Here is a 15014-nt window from a genome sequence, read left to right as displayed (position 1 = left end):
GAGGACTCAATGTCACTGGTATTTTGTATTTTGTATAAGCCGGTGTCCTGTACAAAGATTCTAAGAATAAAAACACTTCCGCAAAATTGTGGAGACATCAGTGTAATTTCCGTAACAAAATATCAATACCCCTTTTCTATTTCCTAATCTTTTGGGGCTCGTAGAACCATTTACTTTGGCTTAGCGACCAAATAGTCATAGTGGTTATTCATTTTGAAATCCATAACCACACACGCGATTATTTGGTCCCTAACTGTAGTGCTCTTTGGACCCATCTGCTGTGCCGGTTTTCGAGTTTCAAGTTGTAAGCGCTCCGATGAATGTACTCAACACGAGGAAATAAGAATATCTTCCGACGCTATTGCAATCAGCTGGACATTTCACGGAGAATTTCGACCAAGAATTTTGGAGAATCATCGCTACTTGCTGCTTATAACTGAAAAGTGCCCAATTCCTGGCCATGTCTTGTAAGGAGTATTTTCCTATCACCTACCCATTCTAGCCTATAAGTAAGGTCCAGATTATGAAGCAATTGTTTCATACTGTCCCCGTGATTTGAATCCCTAGCATTGTCCTACAGAAACAAATACAGCATCAATTAATTGACATGGGTGTAACAAAAGATCATGGAAACTGCGTTGTTTATGAGCCAAAGTTTTGGTACAAGAAAGCTGAAGTATATATTTTATCCGATATAAACATTTTCTCTCCTTTATGAGAGATTTCTGCATATCCAAAAAAAATGGATGAATTGGTCCAAACATCCCCAGACAAGAAAGAAGATAAAAGAAAATTACCAGAACACTCAGCTTCCTGTCATTTTCCAAAATGTTGGCGATTATGCTTGACCTGGATGAATTAGGTGAGAATCCCTCCCACGGCGGAACAAATATAAGTTTGGTGCACTGGACAGGAATAAAGTTCCGGCTCAGTTTCTCCCACCAGACAGATCCTAGTGACCACCATCTAATCATTAGCCCATGTTCAGAGAAAGCAACTAGCCCCTGTCATTGAAAGGAAAAATTTCTCTGTTTGAGATTCTTGCAGAAAGCACCAAGATTCTACGGTGACAAATTCATCTCTAATAGTAACACAGTGATCAGTAACATACTAACATATGATATGCTAGCCAGGAGCACCTATTATTTGAGTTACGGATATCTCACGACATATTTTCCTAAAGAACTTTTACATATCCCTATTTTGTTGTCTATTCCAAAATCAGGTAATTGGATGATATCAAGAAACACTACAAAGTCAAGAATTTTATCACAATTCTTAATACCTCTCCATCAGGAGAAAAGCTAAGAGCTGAAATTGCAGCAGTTAACATTGTTCCTGATGCTGGTGTGAGCAAACTTGGAAGTCCAGGAGGCCCACTTGCATCCAAAACCTTTATCATTGTCACACTGCATCAGAAATGAAGGCTCTCCTTTTTAGGAAATTACTGTGTCTATGATTATCCCACAGAAGAAATATAAACAGACCAATTTGAATAAAAAATTTCAAGAGAGAAGTATATAAGGTGGCGATATAGAGATAGATAGATCAAGTAGACAAGATTAATAAATGCTGTGATCATTTAGGAAATAAGCCAGGCCCACAATAACTGATGGTATTCAATGTGCATTGTCATTCACACAATAAACCGTTACTCCATTTACTTACATACGAATATTTTGTCACACAAGATTTGAAATAAGCAGCAACAATAGGACCACCAAAACCTCAGTTTCAATATTTTGTTCATAAATATTCCTCCCAAAAGTTAATTCCAGCTCCATTGCATTTGCATTATTGTTATTCTTTTTCCTTTCCACGATGCATAAATGACACAAACTCAGTTGAGTGAAATTCTGTAAACCATTTGTCTGAGACAGTACTCCAAGTGGAAGGGTAATCACACATTATCAGCCTAAACCAATTATTAATTCAAAACTTACAGTTTATCTCCTAATACCTTTGCATATCATAGACCCTAATGCTTGAGCTGCTAATTTCACCAATCACATCCCCAACTGCAAGTTTGGTCCATGAATCATTGACAGCAACCATAGGATACACACGTACAACCTCCTTTAAAGTTGTCATTGAAGTCTGGTAACATGCTTTCCGCATAACTGAGTTGCTAGGATCTACAGTATGTAAAATGAAGTTTACCACCTGCAGATTTGACACATTGTCGCATAAAATAAAAAATCTCTTTGCCTTTGTTGTCACAAGTAGGCAGTGTAAAACATATTTGAAGAGTTAACTACGTATCAGATCCTTTGTTCAGAAATATTCAGGACAAAAACAAGTCAATCCCTCATAATAGAGAAACAGTGCTCCCAACCACCAGTTATAGGAAATAAATATGGTAACTTATAAAAGAGAACAAAGAATGGGGATTTGTAAGTAAGCAAACCCAAACAAACACACCCTTAGATATAAACAGATTTCAAGGCATTACATTCAACAGTATCTGATGTCAACATTTGTGCATTATTTTAACATGAGTTCAACAAGTAAAATATCTCACAGATTAAAAATAAAATGTATTTCAAATGATGAAGTATTATTATTTCTTGTTCCAATATGTTCTTTGGAATAAAAAACTCCAAGATATAAAAAGCTAAAATCTTCAATGTCAAGCATACATATCTAACACATGGAAATTTAATCAAACAAGGTCACAAGGATGGGGGAAAATAGTTAATGAACCACTTGAAGTAGAAAGTGAAACTAAACATCAAGAGAGACAAAGAATTCTGCCTAGAACTAGAGACAAAACATCAAAGAAAATCATGTTAGTTGTAGAAATAAACTGCTTTGCAAACCTTGTCAAGGTATTGAGCCAAGTTTCTTGGAGAACCACGCATAATCCTTATAAGAGTCAAGAGGGACACCAAGTGGACAGACGAATCAGATGCAGTAGACCAAATCTGTCTCTCTATTACAGACAAAAAACCTGGTATATCAACCATAGCTAAACTTGGAAGAAGAACTTCAACCAAAGTCTTTTTAATAGCAAATGATGAAGCTGGAATTTCTTTGGCAGTTGGACCACTCAACTCTACTTGGAAAAAAATATCCACAATCAGATGAGGTATCTCAGAGGCCATACATCCTTTCCATGTACTCTCCATGCCCTCTGCAAGTAGCTCAGCCGCAGTGGAGCTAAATTTCTCATTCATGGCCATAGCCAACTTCATCAATGGATGAACAACTAAGGAGGCAAGACTTGGCTTTACAAGACTAGGATACCAGATAGCCAATGCAGCAGCAACAATTATGTGAGATGTCATAGCATCTTGACTTGTTCCCCCAACACAAGAAATCCAATCTTGCACTTCAAATGATTCCAACCAAGCAACTATATTGGATTCTTCATCATGGGAAATTCCTTGTTTTTCTGACCTAGGAGATATGCTTTTGCCTCTACTTCCAGATTGGGAGCTTGTCTTAGTTGACTCAGGTGGTTTTGTATTGCATAGAGGTAGTGGAATAGCATGAGAGGCAGCACAATGAAATATAGAGCGTGCTGCTAAGCGCACATGTTCACTCTCATCTTGCCAAAAGGCCACCAGAAGCTGCAAAAAGTTGATAACCTTGAGTAATTGATATCAAGCAATACATTGGTGTTTTGATAACTTATGAATGTTGTCAACCAAAAAAAGAAATACCAAAATATGAGTCTGGCATTGGAAGAGTATGTATGAACATTGTCAATCAAGAAAATACTACAGGGACATGTTAAATCAAAAATACATTGAAAAAGAATTGATAAAAAATATGACCTGTAATGAAGGTGGCTTCATATCTGAAAACTTTTCCATGAAATTGCGGGTATAGAATGCTGCTAAAGCACTGCAAATAAGATTACCAATTATCAGCAAAAATTTTAAATCCAGGGATAATGCAGAAATGGAAATACACATTAAGAAACCACTATGAAACAGAGAAATTGTCAAATTGAGAGGAAAATTTCACAAAATAAAAGTAACAGGAAGAACCTTTGTCAAGCAAATGCAAATACAAAATATCTAAGTGGCCAAGTTAATCAGGCCATTTGTCTTTTTTATTTTTCTAACCCATTTTTTTCTAGTTACTAAATAATTCTTTTATGTTGCATGAATAACTTCAAGAATCAACTAGGCTTCAAAAAAACCAAGAAACCTTCTGCCTTTTTAATTTTTTTTTTAAATGAATAAATAAGAAAGAAAAGGCGGCGGTGGTAGTGGGGTGCGGGGGGAATAGCACTAGACTCATGACATCAAGAACAATTCAAGACACAAATGATTATTCCAGTTTGCGAAAAAAACCTCAAATAGGATCTGGGACTTGGGATGGTTTCAAGATTTTTAATTTTAAATATCCATCCAAAGGAGTTCAAGACACAAGAATGATTATTCCAGTTTGCGAAAAAACCTAAATAGATCTGAGACTTGGGATGGTTTCAAGATTTTTAATTTTAAATATACATCCAAAGGAGTTCAGTACAGAAATTGTTTTGGCTTCCTTCATAAAATAAATAAATAAATAAATAAGTAAGAAAAAACACCCCTACACAAAGATCGATGTCATTAGAAGATTTTTCATTTAAAAGGAAACAAAACGTGAAAGGGATTCTATGCCTTAGTTCGATCATTGTGATTGCCGCCTTACCTGCTTGCTGCTGAGCCAGAGTGAGATAAGCTAACCAGACGTTGGGCAAGGGATACCATTGTCAATGATCTCATTGCACAAAACTCAGATGACGATTTCCAGAGCTGAAATGTGTTTTTCATGTCTCAGGGACTATTGAAACAAAGCATATAGAACAGAGGTTGAATTTGATGCACTGTTAGTCTAAAGTGTTTTTATGCTGTCACAATCACACAGAATGCACGTGTGACCTTTGAGTAAGAGTCAAACACAGTGGTAATAAGGAAAAACATGATTGAATATCTATGTAGAAAACCTTTTACATGGATAATGGATCAAAATTACATTATATTTTATAGTAAAATAGGTCCCAATATACAAATCAAATTACCTCTAGAGTAGCACTCAGACCAGGAAAGGTCAATGTCAATGATCCTTTATCCCCCTGTAGACCTGAACCTACTATAAAATTCTCTGGTTTCCTCAGCTTCATGTCACTTATCAGCAAGTTATCAAGGTCACTGTCTACACTCCACAAATGTAAAATAGACAGGCTATATCGAAGCAAGTATTCTTCATACTGGTCGCCAGAATTTTGATCCTGAACTTCTTGCTTCTTCAAATTGTAATTACCATTTTCCATGAATTCATTCCCCCAATAAGAGAGCATCAGTGAGGCAAGATCAAAACTCAGAGACACAACGCCAGGAAAAGGGCATGCGCATTTGACAGGAAGCTTGTTACCCCAGAGATTAAACAGAGAAGATGAAGTTGGCCTTGGTGAATTTCCTTTACCTCCATTTCTTCTGGAATAATTCAACTCAGTCATGTTTGAAATATTTGGTGATGACTTTGAAGAAGTGAGTGAGTTCTCTGACAGGTTGACAGGGGAATTAGAGAGCCTTGCATCATCAATTACCGGAAGAAGTAAAGAAGAAACTGATGTATTTCCATTCAGCAATTTGCCAGATATGGAATTCATGCTAATGTTTTTACAAAAGTGACTAAACATTGAATGCGCAGCTGTCCCACGCAGGACTCGCTCGCGGGAACCTGTCTTTACATCCCAAATGTACAACACATCAGTAGCATCAGAAGTTCCACAATGTGTTTGACAGAGACAGGCAATATAACCTCTTGATCCATCCCATACAACTTTTGATGGATAGTTCACATGTCCAGGAAACATTCTCTCCACCCGCAGAGTCTCTATAGAAACAAGAGCTACACATGCATCCTCTCCAACTGAGAGGAAGCAGTCACTCCAAGGATGTCCGGTCAAAGATGGGGGAAGAATAATTTGACGTAATGGAGCCACGTGATGATGCATTACCATAATAAGACGGCTAGTGTCAAGATCCCATATACGAATTGTACAATCCGCACTTCCAGACACCAAAACCCGTTTTAGATTTTGGCCATTGGCATTACCCATCATTTGGTGTGCTGCCAAACAAAGTACAGCGCCTGTATGTCCTGAAAAGTGCGGCTTGCATGTGATAGACTTTTCATCAGGATTGGAACTTGCATCATTAAAGCAAATGCCTTGAAACAGATCAAATCTTAGAAGCTCTATTTCTCCGCTTACAAAACCATATACAACAGCATAAGGAGTGAAGAGGTTCTCAGAGATAATCATGGAAGAAGAGACCATCTTTCCCTTGTTAGACCAATAATCACTAATGTTATCAACATGAATGGTGTTTATATCTTCTGAACTTTGATTTTGATCAAAAGATTTAGTCTCTAGACTATCCTGTCCTTCAAGCTGAGTAGACTTCCCAAAACAGTGCACGAAAGATTCACCATCACTGATCATCCTGCATTGACGGTATAATTTACCAGGCTTATCATCAAAACTATGCAGCGACCAGACTGTGACATGTGGTCTCCATAGCAATGGTTCCTCAAAATGAAAGCAAATTGACTTGATGCAGACAAGATAATGATTTATTTGTAGGAAAATAACAGATAATCTCATATCAGGTTGACAAGGAGTAGCAGGAATCTCAGAATGAGGTTCACATTGAAAAACATCATTCTGATTCATTATCTTATAGATAACTGCAGACCCTATATTATTCCAAACAACAAAAGTTACTGATATCAAGTTGCTGCTTTCAACAAAATTGACTGAATTCCCTGCATCATCACTTTCAAGAAAAAGGCCACCCACAATATGTGTTTGATTCAAATGCCCGTCTAAACAGATCAGATTGCTGTCAAAGGAAACCTCTCCAATGGTAGTATCATTTGACAATAACTTGAATTCACAGCGACTTTCCAGCACATAAGCAACAATACCCCTGTAAGTTAAAACTGAAACAACACGATCCACACCACTCAATCCGTCAGAGTAAAAAGAACTCTCCAACTGAGATGTTTCCTTGTGTGGTTCCCCACGTTCAAGGGGGTCATCTGATATCGAAACCATTTGCCTTTTGCCAGCAGAATCAGCCACAAGTACAGAATACCCCTTTTCATCACTATCACCTAACACTAAAGCCATAAACCTAACTGGGCCGATAGATAAATTCCCATGAAACAAAGTCTGAGTAATGGAAAGCGAGTACGTGTCTACAACAACAATGGTACATTTAGAAGGCTTCCTGGGGTGAGTCTCTTCATTTCCCTCCACAGATTGTTCCATGTAGGAACAAGCAATGCACACATATCTCGACCTCGAGGGCAACGGCCGAATGATGCGCGGTGTTCCGACCCAAGGTGGCAGTTTCCTCCGGCAACGGCAATGTCCACTGCTTTTACTCCAAACACACAAGAACCCATCAGAACAAGCGCTTACCAAGGCGCTACTAAAATTACTACTTGAACTACAATTCACCGCTAAATCACTCGAACCACGTTCACCACCACCAGCATCACCATGATCGGCGGCAGCGGCTTCTTCTTCGACGGGAAGAGGGCTGCAAGTGCTGAGATCAGTGATGGAAGCTGCGTGACCGCACAAGAGGGCCACTGCTTTAACTTGCTGTGAAAATCAGAAAAATGTAAATGGACATTAAGATGTCTAAATAAATCAAAATTGAACGAATGAGACAACAATAAAATTGATGAATGAGTATAATTATACAAAAGGGGGGAGAATTACGGGGGAAATGGACCACCAGATGATGGAGCCATCGGATCCGGAGGTGAAGAGGGAGGGCGGGGAGGAGAAGGCGGCGACGGCGGTGACACGGTGGGGGAAGGGGGTGCCAGACCAAATGCAAGCCACCGATCGGCACTTCATTGATAAATCGAACAAATGGTGACTTGGTATCTCCTTTCAGCTTAGTCCCATTTCAGAAATACATACTGTCACTGAGAAATGCGATTAATGGAATACGGAGGTTCTCGATACTGGATTCCGACTCACTCAATCCTCCCAAGCAGAAGCTGCACTGCCAGCACAGCATTTTTATATCCATTAATAAATAATATTGGGTCAATTTTCTTCTGGAAAAATTGGTTACAAGATGAAAAAAAAAAATACAATTTGACTCATCATAGTATTTTTTCAGGGACAAGATCTTTTCAAAACCAAATTGATACAAGTATAATTTTCTATGGATACTTTTTTTTCTCCAATAGTTTTATTCGACTGTTGTGTGTGTGTTGTGTTTTACATTAGAGGGGGGAATAGAAAGTGTAAACTAAGTTTATGTTAATTTTTTTCTTCCACTCCAATTTATTAAGGATTTCAATTAAAATGTAGATAACGAAATTCGCAGAGACTATTAAATTTAATATTATGGTTATTTTTTTAATTAAAAAATCTTTAAAATGTAAATAATATTGGACTTTTGCAATTAATATTATAAAAGAATGTTTTACAAAACTAAACATATAAAATCTCTTAGCAAGTTATATTATATTACTAAAACATCCCCAGGTCTTCACACAAAAGTTCAATTACAAAATCTTTTTTAGGTTCTATCTGACAAAACATGAATGATGAATGTAATTGACTGAAGGTTGCATTGAATCGGAATATAGAAACATCACAACTACACGACTAATTATAATTAAATTTATTATTAATATATTTTATGTTTTAATATATATTTTATACTAATAAATTAATAGATAATTTTAATATTCATCTAACATAGTTGTAAATTCATCATTCATGTATTCATCCGTAATTATCAAAAGAAGGCTCTGGACGCAATCTAAATCTTGTTCAATTCAACCTACGTTGATGTCTAGTTTAAAAATCCTCGTTGAAAAAATTATACGCTCATTGGAAAACATTAAATTTTCCGTAAAATTAAATAGTTCTAGTATGAAATGCAATACAGGATACTTCTTTCATGAATAACGTTAAACAATTTGTTTTATCTTTGTCTAAATCATGCATGCATGAATAATTAAATCAACATCTCAACTAGGGGGTCATGACTCATTTTAGGATAAACTTTAAAGTTGACCCTATTCATAAATAAATAAAACTTTCGCATCACCATAACATAATCAGGATTTCCCCTTATGGAAGTTTGACTTTCCAATTTCCATTGTACACTAAAAGCAAAAATGAAAGCTATATAGAAAAAGAAGAAAGAAATTAGGGACAAAGGGTTGAGGTCAATCAAAGTTGCACAATAAAATGTGCCTTGTCCCTCGCTACACTGTATTTTAGTTATCCTTTCCAAGGAAGGAAGGCAGGAGTCATGCTTTATATATTTGTAACAAGTCTTTGACCTAATTGGAAGAATGAGGGCCTCCGTCTAGTTCAACAATCTTAAATTTAGCTCCGGAAATGTCAATTAAACACCTTCCCACCCTGGAACAAAACGATACAGCAGATGTTACAGAAATATTGGAAGAGGCCAGCGTAATTAACATTCAGCAAAGATATGTGGCAAAAAACTGAATGAGAACTAGGGAGGGGGGAGGGGTTGGGTCATCAACTCATCATCATATATATGATATTGACTGCCTGTCATTTTAGGGTAACTAGACTTTTGACATATTAGCATCAAACATACAAACAGACCCAAATACATGAATAGAACTGCAGAAGTGTTGATTATGTTAAGTGTCAAAGCACAAGTGCAACATTATAAATAATTCTGATACTTCATACCTTGTGAGGAGGAGTTCCCGGTCTTGAAGTGTTGTTGCCAAATCCACCTTTACCCTTCTTGTCAGAAGATTTAAGTATTTGGAAAGAGCATGTCAAGGTGTCATCCACGCTCATCATAGCACCGGCATTATCAAATTCCCCACAGTAATTTGGCGCTGAAAATATAGTCACCAGCTGGCGCTTGGCAAAAAACTCATATCCATCTTCTACAACCTGATATGCAACAACCAGAATTTTAAAAGGAAAATATCAGATGAGCCAGGCAAAAGCCCGAAGGCCCAGTACACAGAAATAACCTGATATTATGAGGTGCTCTACATGGTGATACATAAAGAGTAGAGAAAATCCCAAGTGTTGCAAGAAAACCAAATTTGATTGTAATTAGTCTCATTCATGTCTCCCTTTCCCCTTTGATACAGAGTCATCATTATCATTATTATTTATAAATCTACTCAAGCAAATAGTTACTTCTCATTTTACAATGTAATAGTTAAAAATTCCACATACATCATGCATGCACTACTCTATCATGAATGTATATGTATGTATGTATAGAACTAAATTAGCATAAGATACCATCTATGGTAAAAGTTGAGGTCCCATTACCTGATGAGCTCGGCAAATCAGATCAAGATCATGCTCTTCAAGAAATTCAACCACCTTATCAGCACCAAATGTAAATGACACACCTCGGTCATTTTCTCCCCACCCATCAAGATCTTTATCAGGATCAGCCCACAGCAGGTCACAGAGAAGTCCATGATCTGGTACATCAACTGGACGAGCAATATTCCTTATCTGATCTAAGTGTTTAAGCTCAGGAGATAATCCACCATGCATGCAAAGGATTTTCTCATCTATAAGAGCAGCAACGGGTAGACAGTTAAAGCAGTCGGTAAAAGTCTTCCAAATGCGAACATTAAACCTCCTCTTGCACTCATCATAGAAACCATATATACGATTAATGGAGGCACATTCATGGTTGCCCCTAAGAAGAAAGAAGTTCTCCTTGTATTTGATCTTGTATGCAAGGAGTAAACATATCGTCTCTATGCTCTGTTTACCACGATCAACATAATCTCCGAGGAATAAATAATTTGCCTCAGGTGGGTATCCCCCATATTCAAACAACCTTAGAAGATCTGAATACTGGCCATGAACATCTCCTACAACCGAATAGTTTAAATCAAGATTCGTCCACTGATAATCATTTATACATCACAAGGTGGTCAAAAGCAAAAGCAGACCTTGAAGCTCTAGGAAATCAAGTCCTTGAAGCATGGGGCAGTAAAAGCACCAAATGAAAAGAAGAAACCATAAAATTTTAAACTGTTTTAACATGATTTTCTATATAATCAACTAATTCAAACATTACATTCATACTAATGCACCAAACAAACATTACATTCATATTAAAATTAACCTGTAAAATCACTCACGTGAAATCTTGACAATAGGCTAACAATAGACTCCATAGTCTACATTTTACAAACAAAATAAATGTGGCAGCCATCATTGCAGCCCTAGAAAATTAAAATTCATGGCAAGTTAACAATTTAAGCCAAATATGACATAAATGCCATTAACGAAAGCAACTCACCCGAGCCCATAAGGCAACACTGAAAAAATCTGGATACCAGAAGGAAGGGGTCCAACAACAACAACAACAAATCTCTCGTCTAGCCTCAGTATCTTATGAGTTCCCATTGCCTCATCTAAAATTCAAATGTACTGATACCTCGATGTGCAGACCAATAATGCGCCTACTTAAGTAAAAGCAATAAGGTTTTTCCAATAACACATCCAAACAGCCTATTCATATGCACTACTACACAATTTCACACAAATGACGAGTTAAGGACTGAGTGTAAGAAGCCCAGCTTCCAACCTGTCCATTGTTAAGCTGTGTACTTTACCTCAAGGTACTAGAAAGTTGCAGAAGTAATAGCTCTAAGCTCCATCACCAAACAAATCGCAATTCAGGAGGCTTATTAGCCTAAATAATAATTTTCCTAAACATTTTGAGCTTGTTTGGAATGCTAGGAATTAAAATTCATTCAAGAGTTGAATTCTTTTTCTTGCTTTGGAAGAACTAAAAATAAATGATTTGAATCCCTTTGAAAATTCCAATTCCCATTTTTCCTTCATTTGTAAATCAGACCAAAAGGGTTCTGATTTTCAAATCAACTCCCACACTCTTTACACTTGAATTCTATTCTATTAATATATTATAGTCATTCCAAATCAATTGAGTTTCAAGTAGAAATGAATTCTTTTAAAAAGAAATGGAATTCTTTTCTCATGTTAAATGATTTCCGAACAAGCTCTTTGTTTCCAGTCAATTCAATTAAAGAATCTTCACATGACAAATTCACAATAAACAACACTAGGTCAAACAACCAAGCAACCAGAACAAATCAATTCACGTAATCGAAGTGCAGTCACACGCACAAGTCACAAGCACAGATAAAATTAATCAAGTGGAATAATTCATAAAGAAACAAGATAAAAAAAGAAATTACCGCAAATCTTGATGGGAGCTTCGAGCTCCAGAAGATTGGGTTGACTGAGGAAGATCTCCTTGGAAGTAGTACAGAGCTGTCGGATTTCCGACTCAGTGAGTTGAACCTGCTTCGTCGTTCTGCCGTTCTTCGCTGCAAGAAGCCTCCGAATGATGTCGTCGAGGACGCTCTCATCCATCTCACAGAAAAAAAAAAACTAAACCCTAACGATCCGATTCTAAGTCCTCACAACACAGAAACGACGTGTCGCTTTGCCTTTAACACAGAGAGAGAGAGAGAGAGAGAGAGAGAGAGAGAGAGAGAACAAAAAAGAGGTAAGTGGAGATAAGAGAAAAGGAAAGAAAGAAGGTGTGTAGTCCGAAAAGGGGAAAACGACTAGCGACTGAGCGAGTATTGCTATGGCCGCCGTGTCCGTTTTCCCGCTTCCAACTCACAGAAATCACTAACAAAACGGAGTTCATAAAATATATATACAGAGAGAGGGAGAGAAAGAAGGAATCAACACACTCGCACAGGCACACGGCGCAGGTAACTGGGAACCCTTTCTAAGTTTTAAAAAAGGCTGGAGCCCTAACCAAAGTTTTGTTTGGACTTAAAAGAAAGAAAATAAAAGGAAAGAAAATGAGAGGATAAAAAATAAAAGAAAAAATTTTATGTGTTGTTAGGATAGAGAAAAAATGAATAAAATTTTTTTAAAAAAAAAATTTGTTTGAATAAGAAAAGGAGTAAAAATTTTTATAGTATTATACAAAAAATTATCTTTAAGTTTATATTTTTTTATATTAGTCTTGGAAATACTCACAGAATTTGTATTATAGTGTATATTTTTTATCGATGATATTGTTTTTACGGGAGAGTTAAGGAAAGAGCTAAATAAGAAATTGGAGTTATGAAAGTGTATGGTCTAAATATAAGCTGTAGCAAGACGGAACATATGAAATGTAAAATCCTTATATAAAGGTGAAGATTTGATATAGCATCCTACGAAAAGTTAAGAGTTTTAAGTATCTTGGTGAGATTAAACAGGATGTAAATTATACGATTCAAGCAGGTTAGTCAAAATGGCAGAGTGCGCTTGGTTTTATATGTGACAAAAAATACCTTTAAAACTTAGAGGTAAATTTTATCGTACTGCTATCTGACTATGCTTCATGGTATAAAGTGTTGGGCAGGCAAAGAGAAGTACGAACATAAGTTAAGTGTGATAGAGATGAAGATGTTGATATGAATGAGTGGTCATACACGATTGGATAGAATAATGAATGAAGATATAAGAGAATGAGTTGGAGTAGTTGTGGAAAAGACAGTAGAATCACGCGTGGTTCGGACATGTGAGAAGAAGACCGACAGAACACCCAATCAAGAGGATAGATGTGATGGAAGATGGACAAAAGCTAAAAGGCAGAGGAAGACTTAAGAAGATCATCCATAAGGTGGTCAAACGAGATCTACATGTTAACGGTCTCTTAATAGACATGATACATGATAGAGTTTAATGGCGTCGTTTAATTCATGTAGTCGACCCACCTAATAGGACAAGACTTTATTGTTATTGTTGTTGTATAAAATTATATTAATACTCTTATAATAAAATAAAATATAAATATTTTTATTTATTTATATTTTATTATATTTTATAAATATTATAAAATATTATAATTTTATATATTTAATTTAAATTATTTATCTAATACATATATAATGTTTAAATGTAAATTTTTATTATAATGATATATTAAAATTATTAAAATTAAATTTATATTAATAATTATTAATAATAATAAAATTATAAATAATATCGTAAATATACAAAAGATAATATTTTTTATTTTCATATTTATAATGAGTAAAAAAATTTTTTTTAATAAGATACATACAAATTTTTTTTTATATTTTTTTGTATCAAAACAAAAAATAATAAAATTTTAAATTTATTTTTTTTATTTTCTTTTAAACCAAACACCATGTAAGGCAAGCACTACTACATTTCTATTTCGTGGGTCTTTCAAAAATCTGTACATGTTAGGTAAAAGAAGAAAAACCATAGCTGGAATCTAAATAAATGTCATTTTCTACTTTTCTAGTAAATCACACCTACTCAAATATCAGCAGAAAGTAAAATTGCCTAAATGAGAAGTTTGAATTTAAATTTTTTTACTATAATCGGATATTTATATAAAAACAAAAATAAATTATACAACCAAGATATGTGAATAGACTGGAAATAACTAACCATAGTTATAATGGTCACAAAAAAGACATCTACAATTTGAACCAAATCCAATTAGACATCTACAAACAATGAATAAATGTTGATGCTTATACACCTAATTTAATTTTACACTTTTTACTTTTTCTTCCTTTTTTTTTATCTTGTTCCTTCCATATTAGTTAATTAACCACATTGGAAATATATGATATGTGTGTATGTATAACACACAATAAGCATATAGCCGATTTCATTCATCTTCTTCATTTCTTTATGTATTACAAAATAACTATATATTAGTATTATTACTCTAGAATAAGAAAAATTTTTATTTTTCTATGTGATTAGTTTTAAGTTTCAAGATATCTTAAATTTTAATTAACATGCATTATTGGCTATTATTGTTGGATAAATAAATAGGTAATGAATAGTGATAATAAGTCATTCTATCCAATAAAGTAGTATATGTTTATATACTTTTATAAAATTGTCATGTTATAATATAAATCTTTAGTTGAATAAAAGAGAAATAATTTTTGAAAATCAATAATTTTTAATATTTTTTATTTTT

The 15014-nt window shown here is 35.2% G+C and overlaps 2 protein-coding genes across 3 annotated transcripts; both read right to left on the bottom strand.

The window, feature by feature from the left end:
* Positions 1–8181, bottom strand: LOC107479854 (uncharacterized). 2 transcript variants are annotated; one of them, XM_016099952.3, is made up of 9 exons: positions 7736–8176; positions 5018–7615; positions 4648–4751; positions 3780–3849; positions 2820–3572; positions 1961–2163; positions 1286–1409; positions 798–1004; positions 1–574 (listed from the first exon to the last, which is right to left on the bottom strand). In XM_016099952.3, the coding sequence occupies exons 1-9, from the start codon at positions 7874–7876 to the stop codon at positions 431–433; spliced, it is 4344 nt and encodes a 1447-aa protein (XP_015955438.1). In that variant the 5' UTR covers positions 7877–8176; the 3' UTR covers positions 1–430. The 2 variants fall into 2 exon arrangements, with proteins under 2 accessions (XP_015955438.1, XP_020994276.1); XM_021138617.2 differs by lacking the exons at positions 1–574; positions 798–1004 and having other exon boundaries at positions 1285–1409; positions 1944–2163; positions 7736–8181.
* Positions 8182–9039: 858 nt separating this feature from the next.
* LOC107479855 (serine/threonine-protein phosphatase PP1) lies at positions 9040–12776 on the bottom strand. Its single transcript, XM_016099953.3, has 4 exons — positions 12235–12776; positions 10319–10878; positions 9713–9925; positions 9040–9409 (listed from the first exon to the last, which is right to left on the bottom strand). The coding sequence occupies exons 1-4, from the start codon at positions 12410–12412 to the stop codon at positions 9389–9391; spliced, it is 972 nt and encodes a 323-aa protein (XP_015955439.1). The 5' UTR covers positions 12413–12776; the 3' UTR covers positions 9040–9388.
* Positions 12777–15014: the final 2238 nt, after the last annotated feature.

The sequence above is a fragment of the Arachis duranensis genome, chromosome 3 (assembly GCF_000817695.3).
Source record: "Arachis duranensis cultivar V14167 chromosome 3, aradu.V14167.gnm2.J7QH, whole genome shotgun sequence".
Classification (NCBI taxonomy): domain Eukaryota; kingdom Viridiplantae; phylum Streptophyta; class Magnoliopsida; order Fabales; family Fabaceae; genus Arachis; species Arachis duranensis.
Note: the sequence above shows the minus strand (reverse complement) of the source record. Positions and strands in the feature narration are given on the sequence as shown.

What these genes read in the sequence shown, in the direction of transcription:
- LOC107479854 (XM_016099952.3), bottom strand. Translation starts at nt 7,876, where the DNA reads ATGAAGTGCCGATCGGTGGCTTGCATTTGGTCTGGCACCCCCTTCCCC. An exon ending in TCTGGTGGTCCATTTCCCCC is followed by an intron (nt 7,616 to 7,735) that starts GTAATTCTCCCC and finishes TGATTTTCACAG; the next exon opens with CAAGTTAAAGCAGTGGCCCT. An exon ending in AGGGTCTATGATATGCAAAG is followed by an intron (nt 1,410 to 1,960) that starts GTATTAGGAGAT and finishes TTTCTGATGCAG; the next exon opens with TGTGACAATGATAAAGGTTT.
- LOC107479855 (XM_016099953.3), bottom strand. Translation starts at nt 12,412, where the DNA reads ATGGATGAGAGCGTCCTCGACGACATCATTCGGAGGCTTCTTGCAGCG. An exon ending in AGCTCCCATCAAGATTTGCG is followed by an intron (nt 10,879 to 12,234) that starts GTAATTTCTTTT and finishes ATTCGGTTGTAG; the next exon opens with GAGATGTTCATGGCCAGTAT. An exon ending in TGATTTGCCGAGCTCATCAG is followed by an intron (nt 9,926 to 10,318) that starts GTAATGGGACCT and finishes GTTGCATATCAG; the next exon opens with GTTGTAGAAGATGGATATGA.